Source organism: Dromiciops gliroides, chromosome 1, assembly GCF_019393635.1.
Source record: "Dromiciops gliroides isolate mDroGli1 chromosome 1, mDroGli1.pri, whole genome shotgun sequence".
NCBI lineage: Eukaryota > Metazoa > Chordata > Mammalia > Microbiotheria > Microbiotheriidae > Dromiciops > Dromiciops gliroides.
In genome coordinates, this window is record NC_057861.1 from 70,959,266 (window position 1) to 70,972,332 (window position 13,067).

Genomic DNA, 13,067 nt, shown 5'->3' on the forward strand with positions numbered 1-13,067 from the left:
AAGAGCTCCCTCTTCTCTACTGCTTCTCATCTCACATCACTCAAATCTCTTCCTTCGCTGTGGTCTCAGATGACGTGGCCCTTCTCTTTGCCAAGACCACCCCTCAAAATGCACCCTTGATCCTTTCCTTTCCAGGCTTCTTGTTTCCTTCTATTATCATCTCAGTTATCTCTCTATCTTCTCAACTCTCCCACGTATCCAATCCCCTACCAAATCTTGTTGTTTCTACCTTCACATCATCTCTTGTGTACGTCCTCTTCTCTCCACTCACACAGTTACAACCTTAGTTGAGGCCCTCGTCACCTCTCTCTTGGACAAATGTAATAACTGACCTCCCTGGCTCAAGGCCCTCCTCCCTCTAATGAATACTACTCTCAAGTGCCACAGTGATTCTTCAAAGTTTTAGGTCTGACCATATCACCCATCCTTCTCAGTGAGTTCTAAGCAGTCCCTGTGTCTGCCAAGAACAAATATCAAGTCCTGTGTTGGGTATCTCCAACTCTCTATAACCTGGACTCTTGGAACTTTTCTGTACTTCTTACACCTGACTCTGCTCTATACACACTATAGTTCCAAGAACACCAATCTACTTGCATTTCCTCAAACATGACCCTCCATCTCCTAGCTCCTAACTGTGATAACTCACATTCCTGGAATGCTCTGCCCCCTCATCTCTCCTAGTTTCACTGGCATCTTCAAGGCTCAATTCAAAGCTCGGCTTCTTCAGGCGAGTTGCTGATGCTTTCCCCTTCCAGATTATCTTAATATACTCCATCTCTATCTCATGTATACCTGAGTGCCTGAATATTTGCATGTTCTCTTTCATTGGGATATATGCTCCCTGAAATTGGGGATTGTAGGATGGTTTGGGGGGAATGTGGGAGAGACTTGCCTTTCTTCATAGACCCACCACTTGGTACTGTGGCTGACACATACAAAGGATTTAGTAAATGTTGGTTGACTTATTATCTTTTTAGTTTTATTTAATGTCACTGCCCTTTCCAAATTCCACATTTTAGCCATTCCTTACTCCCCAACCTCAATATTCCATTTTCTGTCTCGTGCATTTGTGCAAGCCACTGCTTGTCCCTGGAACATACTCCTATATCATCTCTGCCTGTTAGAATCTTTGCCTTCCTTCAAGTCTCAATATTGGGGCCACCTCCTCCATGAAGCCTTCCTGGATCTGTCCAGTGGTTAGTGCTTTCTCTTTATTCAGTTTTCTTTGTACCGTATTTATTTGTGAAGGTGTTTTATCTCCTGCCCCCCCTCCCCTGTAAGCTCCTGGAAGGCAGAGACTGTTTCATCTTTGTTTTGAAAACCCCAGCATAGAGCACAGTGCCTGGCCCCTAGTCAGTGCTTAATAATATTGGCTGAATTGTGCTATTCTTTTTGTTGTTGTTGTTGTTGTTGTTTTGAATGGCTCTATTCTTGATGATGCCATCATGGATTTTTGTGATCACCACTTCCTTCTCAAAATGTTCTCTAGCCATCCTGGTCCATAATCCTGGACTTCCAGCAACCTATTAAAGTCAAGTTCACCAGCCTATGGTTTGTGATGACAACTCCTCCTCTTCTTTCTTCTCCTCTTTTTTTTTTCTCCTCCTCCTTCTCTTCTGCTCCTCCATAATCTGCCAAAATCACATACCAAGACTCAGCAATCCTATCTCCAGGGTCTCTCAGTATCCTAGGATAAGGCTTATGTAATATCTTAAACCCATCTAGGACAGTTAGCTACTCCCTTGCTATCTCATTACTTACCTTTGGAGTCAATTCCCTATTAGCCGTTTGTATTTGCTCCTTTCCAATCTAAAGAACATCCTCCTTTACAGAAATAATAGAAGCAACAGAGCAGTGGAGTAGTTTGGCTGTCTCTCCATTGTCCATTATGACCCCTTCCACCCCCCCCCCCATTTGTTACTTCCACTTTTTCACCACCAGTGGGAAAGATTTACTCAGCCATGATGATCTTGGAGTATTGCTGACAGAGCAAGTCAGAGAAGTTACATACAGGCTCTGAGGGAGGAACAGGCAAGTAGAGGCCCAGGATGGCCACAGCCCAGCCTGCCTTGGCTAAGGGGGAGGGGCTATCTTAGGGGAAGTTGCAGTCAGCTTTAGGCAATTGAGATGTAGTCCAGCAGGGATGGCGCTGTCCAGCAGGCAGGGAGAATTTCAGTCCTCATTGCTGACTTGCCCCAGTCTCTAAGTTTAAATTCCATTCCTTAAAAGGGGAGAACAAATATCATACAATTTTGGGGGCAACTAGGTGGCACAATAGATAAAGCACTGGTCCTGGATTCAGGAGGACCTGAGTTCAAATCTGGCCTCAGACACTTTACACTTACTAGCCGTGTGACCCTGGGCAAGTCACTTAACCCTCATCACCCTGATATAAATAGATATAGATATAGATTTCTTTGATACATCCAGTTGGACATACCCAATAGGCAGTTGACGGAGGTCACAAGGTTAAGGATAGAAAAAAAAAGACCTGAGATTCATCTGCCTAAAGATGACAATTAAATCAATGGGAGCTGATGAAATCACCAAGTGAGCTGGAGGGAGAAGCATGCCAAGGACAGACCCTTGGAGGACATCCACAGTTAGTAAATATGACCTGGATAAAACTCCAGCAAAGGAGAATGAGGAGCCATTACACAGGCAGAAAAAGAACAAGGAGAGACAGGGGTCACAAAAACCTAGAGAGCAGAGAGTATCGAGAACAGTGATCAACAACGTCAAAGGCTAACAGTGGCCAAGAAGAATGAGGACTGAGGAAAGACCTTTAGATTTGGCAATTAAGAGATCATCAGTGGGGCAGCTAGGTGACACAGTGGATAAAGCACTGTCCCTGGATTCAGAAGGACCTGTGTTCAAATCTGGCCTCAGATACTTGACACTTACTAGCTTTGTGACCCTGGGCAAGTCACTTAACCCTCATTGTCCCACCACCACCACCACCAAAAAAAGAGAGAGATCATTGGTAACTTTGGAAAGAGTCGTTGATGCTGTTATTATCCCCATTAAGGTGAAGAAACTGAGGCAGAAAGAAATTAAAGGACTTGCCCAGGGTCACACAACTAGTAAGGGTCTGAGGGCAGATTTAAATTCAGGTCTGTCTTGACTCCAGGCCCAGTGAATTATACACTGTAGTACCTAGTTATTAAATGCTTATTATGCCCAAGGCACTGGGCTGAGCATGAAGGATATAAAGAAAGACAAAAACAGGATCCCTTCCTACAACATGCAAACAAGAAGCTACATCCAAGATCAATTCAGAGTCATCTCAGAGGGAAGGTGATGGGGTGTGGTGGGGGAGGAGGATGCTGAACTTGTGAACATTCATCTTGGCTCTCCTTAGCAGCATTCCTTTCTTGGGGGCCAGGCTCCCTGGAGAGGTGTTTTATTCTTAAGACCCCACCACTCCATTCTTTGAGATCTTAGGACTAAGCCTCTGATCTGGGGGTGTGGACTTCTAGCTTCCTTTTACTACCTAGGGGGAACACTCTTCAGCCAGGCATATTGTGTGTTGCAGCTTAGCAGACTGGGACATTCTCTCCCCACTGGGCTGGCTTCACCATACATCTAGGGCTCTGGGCCTACTCAGTGTTGGGACAGATGCAGCCACAAGCCTGCCTCCTGACAGGCAGTGCAAGCTAATGGTTAAAGATCCTCCATTTGAGGGGTTTGTGTACTAGTCGAAAGCAACATAACATGTACTCAAGTAAGACATGAGAGGTTAAGGTGGAATGTAGAACTGTGGGGTGTTTGCTGAAGAAGAAATCACTTTTGCCTGGGGGTGCTAGGGAAAGCCACAAGAAAGACACAGTGACTTGAGGTGAGCCTCAAAGTTCTCAACCGATAGAGACAGGAAGATGAGGTGAGCAAAGCTTTGAATCTGAGAAAAGGGAGGGCAAGAACAGGAAACACAAACTAGGCCACTTTAGCTAGAATGAAAAAGATACCAAGGGAGAAAATAGGATAGAAACTGGACAGGTGGGTAGGAATCAGACTGTGAGAAGATAGGGGAAAGAACTGAGACTTTATATAGTAAAAAATGGTGTACCAGTAAGCTTTGAAATAGGACTGATGTGACCATAGCAATGTGCTAGGAAGATCACTTCAGGCATTGGTATGCAGAGTGGATTGCACAGGGAATAGACTAGCAGGGAGACCAGTTAGAAGGATATTATAATAATCCAGGTGAGATAAGGGCCTGGCTTAGTCAATTAGCATTTATTAAGCACCTGCTGTGTGCCAAACTGTGCTAACAGTAGAGAGGAGGGAATAAGCTTGAGTCCTTGCAAAGATGGAAATGCCAGGACTTGATAATTGATTGGATGTGGGAGATGATGGGAAAGAGTCTAAAGTGGCTGATGGCATAATCATGGAAGGCTGGTCATGGGGCTTTCGACAGAAACAGGAGTTCAGGGGGAAAGGCTATCTTAGGGGAAGTTGGAGTCAGCTTTAGGCAGATGAAGTGTAGTCCAGCTGGGATGGCGCTGTCCAACAGGCAGGGAGAATTTCAGTCCCCATTGCTGACTTCCCCCCAGTCTCCAAGTTTAAATTTCAGGCTCAAGTCCAGCCCTTGGAAACCTCCTGCCAGTCTCAGGTCCCTGTCACTTCCAGAGCTTCTTGGGTAGAAGTTCGGCCTGGCTCAAACCAGCCTGCTGGCACTAGAGCAAGGGCTGCTACCAGACATCAAGTTTGTGACCAGAGGTGGCCAAATGGGTGGGGCCCGAGGGCAGGCTACTGCCAGCCCAGCCCCATCTTCACTCTGTTCTCTGGCTGATCTTACAGGGGGAGCAGACAAACAGCAGATGGATGCCGAGTTACGGAAGGAGATGATGGCCATTTGGCCCAACCTTTCACAAAAGACACTTGACCTCCTCGTCACCCCCCACAAATGTAAGAATGATTCCCAGTACTTCTTGCAGGCCCCAGGAGAAAAGCAGCCTCTACAGTGAGGCCCTGGGCCAGCTCCTTATTCTGGGGTAGGAGTTTTGGAGAAGGCTCCTGGGCCAATGTTGTAAAGTTTGCAAAGCAAGAAGGATGGGTTGAGGGAGCCATGCTGTGGGGAAGAACAGCCAGGGAGACAGCAGGAGAGTTCTCCTAAGTTAGAGGAGGGAAGGAGCACAGTGGGAGCCGAGGACAGATGGGGCCACAAGCCTGCTTCCTGACAGGCAGTCCAAACTAATGGTTAAAGCAATGAGCTAGACATCAGGCTCTGGCCCCAGACTAAGTACTCTCCATAGAACTTCCAGTCCTAGCACTCTGTGAGGCAGCAGAAGATCTCCGGGTCTGGAGTCAAAGAGTGTGGGTTCAGATCCCGGCTTAGTTACTTACCTTCCTCTCTGGCCCTGTGATTCTAATTGGGCCCTTTCTGAAATGGGCCTGGGCTCTTCAGAAAGGCAAAGAGATATTGGCTGGAACTGGGTGGAAGATCTACTCTGGGGGGACAGCTGAGGGCTCTCTCACAGAGTCTGCTTGTCCCATTTGCCCACAGCCACAGACCTGACAGTGGGAAAGATATATGCAGCCATGATGATCATGGAGTACTACCGACAGAGCAAGGCAAAGAAGTTACAAGCCCTGAGGGAGGAGCAGGCAAGTAGAGGTCCAGGACGGCTGCAAACCAGCCCAGCCCAGCCTGGCTACAAAGGGGGAGTCTAGCCAGGCCCCATCAGCTGGAGGCCAGAGAAAGCCTGGGGTAACTCCTTGTTCATCTAGTAGAGAAAGAAGAGGGGGCTCCACTGGTTACCCAGGCTTTGTCCATCCCCTTACCTTGCTATGACGTTGTTTAGAGAAGAGATTTCACAGCCCCCTTTAGTTAATCATCTTCTCTCCCTGACCATGGCTTCTGGAAGTTCCCTAGATATCTCACCTGGGTCTCCCTTATAGCCATCCATTCCTCATAATTTCTTTCAACTGTGTATTTAGTGAAGTTGCAAAACAGAAAGTACTGATCTCCTTATAAAGATGCACTCTCATGTCCTAGGAGATTGGCATCAAGTATCCTCCTTTGGCCATCTCCAGACTCAGAAATACAAACTTCTTTAACTTTGTCCAGCCTTTGCCTTGTTGGAAAGGTTCTCCTGCAGTTTCTGCAACCCCTTTCCAAGCCAGAGAAGCCTCCCTGAGACCATACAGTTCTCAGATTCTCTGTGCCTCTTAATACAGAGGAGTCATTCTGCCCCTGCCCACTCCTACTTTTCTATGCCTTCTCCTCTCCTCTCCCTCTTTCCCCTCCTCTCCCTTACCTTCCTCCTCCCCCTCCTTCATTCTTCACATGTGAACCTTCCAAACCCCACATCTTGGTTATTTCATAGTCACAGACACCCAGCTGAGACACCAAGCTGGCCTTATGTCCTTCTGAATCATCGTCTGTTCCCACAGAACCGGACACCACTGATGTTCCAGCGCATGGAGCCACCATCTCCGACTCAGGAGGGTGGCCCTGGTCAGAATGCCCTCCCTTCTTCCCAGTTGGACCAAGGAGGACTGTGAGTATGGCTCAGAGTGAGCACAGGAGTGAGCACCCGCTCTCCCACATCCCTGACATTATGCCTTCTGAAAGAATGAATGAAAAAGAAAAATGTGCTCTGTGCCAAGAACTGTGCCAAGCAACTGAGAAAAATAGAAAGGCAGCACAGTCCCTGTGCTCGAGTTCTCATTCTAATGAGAGAGATGACCCAGCTGTAGGATGTAGGGGAAACCCGCTGGTCCTGAGGGGGCAACAGTGGGTCAGGCAACGATGCCAGAGAGGGAGGCACTACTTCACAGGGCAGATGGGAAAGTCCAGGCAGAATGCAGAGGCAGAGCATTTGGGAAGGCCCAGTGGGCCTCCATCTCACCCAAACAATGGGAGTGACCATGTGTACCCAGCACGAGGTGTGTGTGTTTAGAGGACTGTGGCCCACAGTGGGAGTGAGGCCAAGAGAGTGGAGTACTAATACTGGGTCCCCTCTTCAAGGAATAGGGATGAGAGTGGGGAAAGGCACTGGTAGTTTGGAGGGAAGGGTTGCGCACTGTGTTTGCCATGCTGGTCCCCGAGCACTTAGATGAGATCATCCTGTTGAGAGGCCAGTAGGGTGCCCTTGCTCTCAGGGGAAGGGGGTACAGAGCAGTAGTCCAGGGAACCACCCTGCCATTCTCATTGCAGTTTAACAAATGTTTGCAGAGCACCTACACAGAGCTGAAGACCCTGCTCTGCAGGACCTTAGAGTCTTAGAGAGGCACAGAGTCCCGATCTCCTACCCAAATTATAGGATGTTTAGGGAGAGGCATAGGCGCATTGTCTGTTGAGTTCCCCAGAGTGGGGCTTACTGCTAATTTCTCTATCCCACCTTTGCAGTCTGGCCCATGAAGGTGGCATGAAAGAGAGTCCGTCCTGGGTGACCCAACGTGCCCAAGAGATGTTCCAGAAGACAGGGACGTGGAGCCCTGAACGAGGGCCTCCTGATGATGTGCCCAATAGCCGACCCAGCTCTCAGGTACTTAGATCTTCATGCCTGAATGGCATGCCAAATGGGGTGCACAAAGGGTCAAGTCTCACTTGCTAATTCCTGCTTAACTTCGGGAAAGGGAGGGCACTGAACCAAGGAGGAAGTAACATGGGAGGAATAGGATGGATCAGTGATAAGGGAAGCAGCAGGGTCTGACACTGACTCCTTCCCTGAAAGTCCAAGCCTAAAGAATAGCACAGCCTCAAGGGTCCCTCTGCATCCACTCCTAGCCTCTCGGCCTGGAGGAGGACAAAGCTCTTTTGCAAAGTGGGGCTTCGGTAGGTAGGTGAGGAAGGGAAGAGTAGAAACAGAAACGTCTCCAGAGGCTAGAGCTCCCATCCTGAGTATACAGAGCCACAGGCACACGATGGCTTGGCCTAGCTGGCACACAGCTTTTAGAGTGACTGCTTCTGACCCTGCATCCAAGGTTATCTGCAGAAAAATTACAAATCCTCACATCTCCGTAGTGCTTTCTTCAAAATAACCCGATGAGGTGGGTAGTGTATTCTTCCCATTTTATAGATGAGGCAATTGTGGCTCAGAGAGGTGATGTAATAGAACCAGGGTCCCAGAGCTGCCATGAGCCACAAGCAGAACCCCTGTCTCTCTTAACTCTCTCTGGAGTCCCGCACTCTGTTTACAATGGCACACTTGTTGGAGATGGAGATGGGTGGGGTCCAGAGAGCACCAGATCTAGCCAAAGTTGCAAGACCTGAGTTCAAAACCCTGCTCTATTACTCCCTAGGAGTATGGCCTTCAGCATCTCATGAGCTCTCTGGTCTTCAGCATCCCCCCACCTAAATCCTGTCATCTTAAGTCAGTCAGACTCACAAAGAGTTCTCTCTTGCAGAGAAGTTCCTTTTACCACTCTTAAAAGGTCTTTGTCACTCTAGCTACCTAGGAGTCCATCTTTCACCTCCGGCCTACGTCTTTCTGTCCTAGCCTGTTTGTCTAAAACATATTAATGAGCCATTCATTAATACTGGCTCAGCAGCATTCTTTTGCTCCATCATCTCCTGGTATAAACATCTGGGGCTAGTTGCTACAAGGAGCCTCTATAACCTCAGCCCAGTATGTCATCACACATCTGACAGTCCTTAGAAACAGAAGGCTGCCTTCTTTCTTTTCCCAATTCCAAAGTTGTGATGACTTTTGCTGAGAGCCTATCCTCAGGTGTGAGAGCACCTGTGTGGTCCTCAAGAAGCATCCTAGTATAATGGAAAGGGCACCAAGAGAAACTGGGCTTGAGTCCCAACTATGCTACTTACTGCCTCCATTTCCTCATCTGCAAAATAAAGGGGATGGCCCAGAAGATGCCAAAGGTCCTTCCATCTCTACATACTGCAATAATGTGCAGCACAGAGACCTGAGCGATACCTTAAATCTAGTGAGTGATACTGCTGTCTTAAGGAAAGCTCATCAACCCACTGCATCTCCCCAAGTTCCCTTGGATGACATACCTCAGGTGCCAAATCCCAGCAGAAGGATTTCCCATAAACCTCAAATTGTGATTTTACAAAATCATAAATGCTTTATGGTCAAGGATGACCCACATTTCTAGTCCCAGTAAGATGAGGGTCTCACTTCCTCAGAGAGAACAGTGACAAGTCAGCTGACTTGGAGCAGCCTCCCCTAGCTTCTTCTGCCAGGGATAAGCAGACCATCACTTCCCAGTCTAAGGGACAAAGACTATGTGAAGGGAAAGGAGACATGTGGGAGGGGGGCAGAAGGTGACAAAAAGAAAAAACAAGAATAAACAAGACAGTCGCCCATCCCTTTCTATTTAGTTTCTCACTGTCATTTTTCCTGAGCAGGAAAGGCAAATGAGACAGGGTCCATCAGGCCAATCAGTCTGCTGGATGCTCAATCTGCCCCCTCCAGGGCTAGTCCAGAGGTGCTATGGTTGTGGAAGTAATTTAGAATTCTCTTTCCCCAAGACCTGAGACTAGGTCTACAGAGCAAGTGAGGTGTAACAACTGGCTAGGAAAACTGTGGTAAAGCCCATGAGACCTAAACATTTTTGACACTGTGTGCAAGTCACTTATAAAGTATTCAATACATGACCATCCACCTGCTAGGCTGCTCAGCCAGTAGGATATGGGAAGCCAAAGCTAGCGTTCAGGACTGCTGGTTCTGCTTTGGGATCCCCTTGGTTCCACACGCTTCAGGCCTCAGGCTCACCCACCCCCTTGCTGTGTCCCCTGCAGTCTGTGGAGATGAGAGAGATGGGGAAGGACGGCTACTCAGACAGCGACCACTACCTCCCTATGGAAGGGCAGGGCAGAGCCACCTCCATGCCCCGGCTCCCAGCTGAAAACCAGGTGAGGGGCTTTCATCGGAACCTTCCAAGGGGGCAGGTGAGCCCACAGAGGGCCCTCTCCCCCAGAGAGCAGCTTGTTTCATAAGAAGGCCTCCAACTCTGCTCTGTAGCCCCAACCCCAGAGGGGGGGGTGTATTTTCCCCCCAGATTTTGTACTTTTGAAAGCTATATCTTCCCTTTCTGGGGAGTATAGGTCATCATTTGCCAAGTGTTTCATGGTATAGGGAGTTGGGAATAGGGAATTCCTCTGAATACAGAGAAAGTGAAGAAAATGTGGTTCAAGTGACTCTGCCAGTGTGGTGCAGATAGCATTCTGGCTACAAGAGATGAGACCAGGCTAGCTTGGGTGGGTAGAGGGGAAGATGCTGCAGGTTCCTCAGGAGTTTGGCGAGCTTTTTTCCTAGGCAAGAGGCTTGCTTTTAGCCACCCAAGGCCCAGGCCTCAGTGGGATGGAGCCAGTCATGAGACTTCACTAAGCCTTTGCCCTACCCTGCATCATAATATCTACATATACAAGTGTGTATGAATGGATACATATACACATACATATTTGATAGCTAATGCAGAGAGCCAATGGAGATGAGCTAGAGTATTAATAATGGAAAACTAAGGATCCTTGAATCCAACTTTGTTTTGTTTTTGTTGGTTTGCATCTTCCTTAGTTGGCTTAGGATGATTTTGAATGAGTTTGGGTCCCCAGTGTTTATGTCAGCATCTGACCCATTGCTTGGGTTGGGGGTGGGGGCAAGAAAGGGGAGAAATTCACTATTGGGCAAAGGATAACTGATTAGTTGTTTCTGGAACTGTTTATAAGTCCCTTGGACCCATTCCCTTTATGGCCTTTTTCAAGAGAGCTCTTTCATCACACCCAGAGAGATTGAGCTCTGTTCCTTCCCTAAAGTGGGGAGAGACCTTCACTAAGCTGGAGAGGCTAGACCCTTCCCAAGGAGCCAGAGCATAAAAAGGTGTCTGAAGGATAAGGGTGGTGGCAACTCCCTTTGTAAAGTCTTCTATATTGTCAGTAACCGATAAGGTCAATCCTTAAAGCCTGCTCCTTTTCTGACTGGGGGAAGGTGCCCGATTGGGGACTGGGGTTGGGAGGCAGGGCTCCTGGGAGTGCCACTGTCAGCTTTACAGCAGATACATGGGACCTCAGTCAATACGACCCCCCTCTATTCTTCCTACCTACAAGTGCTGAGGCCTAGCGCCTTACACATTTTACATCCAGGAAGGTGGGTGAAATTGACACTAAAGGTAATATATCACTTTAACTTGGAGAACAAAGGGAGGGAGAGAGCCTTTTTTTGAGTACTGACTATCAGTGAAGTGGTAAATCTGAGGTAAAGCCAGTGATGGGAGAAGACTGACCTTACTCCTCTTCCTAGTCACTTTGGAAACTCAATGGATTGTTCTTGCAACTAGACTAAGGGGCAAGACTTAGGCGGCCAGTTTGATTCAACAGTATAACAAAAATTAAGTGCCTTCTCTGTGCAGAACATATAGTGGGAGTGGCCAGCTCTCCCATCCTGAGGGTTAAGGGTGGGATGTGGTGTGTACAGGTGATGACATGTGTACCCCTAAAAACCCATTGGCTTTTTTGATGTTCAACTCAAACGGATACAGGTGAGAATGTGGAAGATAAGGGGACCCATACCTCATTCCCAGGAATGGGTCTGCTAAAGGGAACTTGGCCTTGGAACACCAAGGCCCTTCACAGACAGATGGACAGACAATGGACAGATTCCATCAGGCTTCGGGTGCTGCATGAGCATGCTCCTGGCCTAGGGCAGCCTCAGTATGCCCACAGCAAGGGCCATTCCCAGCATGGCAGAGGTTCATGTTAACTGAATCATCCTGATAAAGCTAAAACTTTGGAAGAGGCCTTGGTATGAGTGTGCAATATCTGTGCACATGCGGATATATGTGCATGCATGTGTGTTGACTTCTAAGTGATTGATTCTTAAGCTGCTTTACCAATGTGTCAGCTTTTCCCCCATTCATGTTGTAAGGTAGGTGCGTGTGTGCGCGCGAGCACCCAGGGGGAAGGGGAAGGAGAGTCTGACTCCATGGCATTGATCACTGTTGCCCAGAAGTCAAAGCTGTGCCTCCCCCTCCCCCAGTTCTTAAGTGGCCTCCTCCTGTGACTGAGACTCATCCAGGGGGTAGTGGGGCAAGAGATGGTGTTAGCAGAACCTTCCAAGTTCAGGCAAACGTCTGTCACGGTAGTCAAGAGTTGAGAGCTAAACTTGTGTCTCATACGGCTTGACCCTCCCAAGGCTGTTGGATGGATAGCTGGATGCACAGACTGGTGCATGAATGGACGGCCAGTGTCTCTGAAAAGCCCTGGACTAATCTGTATGTTTGCATGTTTGGCTTTAGACAAGCTTCACGTGTGGCATTTGCGTTGGAACAGTGGGTGGCTTGCTAGGGGGTAGGAACCCCCCAACCCTACTAAAGGCTGCACTGTTTCTTCCAGGGTAGGGGGAGCAGAGGTTCATCAGGAAGAACCCCTCCCCCTCCTTCTATCTTCAAGGAAGGAATCTGCTTAAGGAGGAAGGGAAGGGCTTTGGGGGCTGCGGTGGGAGGGACAGTGGACAGGATGGATGTCCCGTCCTATAGAGACACATATGCACACACCCTCAATCTAGGAGAGACGTGAATGAGGACTTTGGCAGTCCAGCCCACCACGGTCTTGCCAGTGTCAGTGGGATGAGGAGAGCAGGGCCATAACACTGCAGCTTTTAGCAAAGGCAAGAATGGGCTGTGGAGGCCACCTGCATATGATGGGGAGGCAGTGTCAGGGGCCTTCTTGCATGAGGCCAGGTCAATGGTCAGGGTGCTGGGAAACTTGCTCCAATCTCCATGTTGCTTCCATTATCTCACCTTCATTACTCGTGTGCCTCCCTGTCGTCTTTCTATCTGTCTGGCCTTTTCCTGTCTGTCTTTTTCAATCTTAACATGTCAGCGGAGTGGTTTGTTCCAAGCAAATCTGCCCAGCATAAATAAAAAGAGTGTAATACACTCCGAGATAATTCTCTGGAGTGGCTGCTCACTGATGACATTAATCTTTTCTGATTTTCCTTCTTCTTGCTCTCCTCACTTTTTCTCAGGTTTCTCTCTCCCTCTCCCCCTTCTCCTGTCCCCCTCACTCAATGAGTGACATTTTTACATGATTTCTCCTCCCACCAACCAGCGCCTTTTTCCTTATTTGCTTTGATATTTATTTTCTTCTTTCTGTTCTT

The 13,067-nt window shown here is 48.2% G+C and overlaps 1 protein-coding gene across 1 annotated transcript in view; it reads left to right on the forward strand.

Moving 5' to 3' along the window:
* LOC122734709 (voltage-dependent P/Q-type calcium channel subunit alpha-1A) overlaps positions 1-13,067 on the forward strand; it is a 213,052-nt gene that overhangs the window by 188,932 nt on the left and 11,053 nt on the right. The window contains exons 39-43 of the mRNA XM_043975723.1: positions 4,801-4,908; positions 5,507-5,607; positions 6,397-6,503; positions 7,355-7,493; positions 9,713-9,826. Of these exons, the coding sequence (XP_043831658.1) occupies positions 4,801-4,908; positions 5,507-5,607; positions 6,397-6,503; positions 7,355-7,493; positions 9,713-9,826 (569 nt within the window). The remainder of the gene's footprint in view (positions 1-4,800; positions 4,909-5,506; positions 5,608-6,396; positions 6,504-7,354; positions 7,494-9,712; positions 9,827-13,067) is intronic.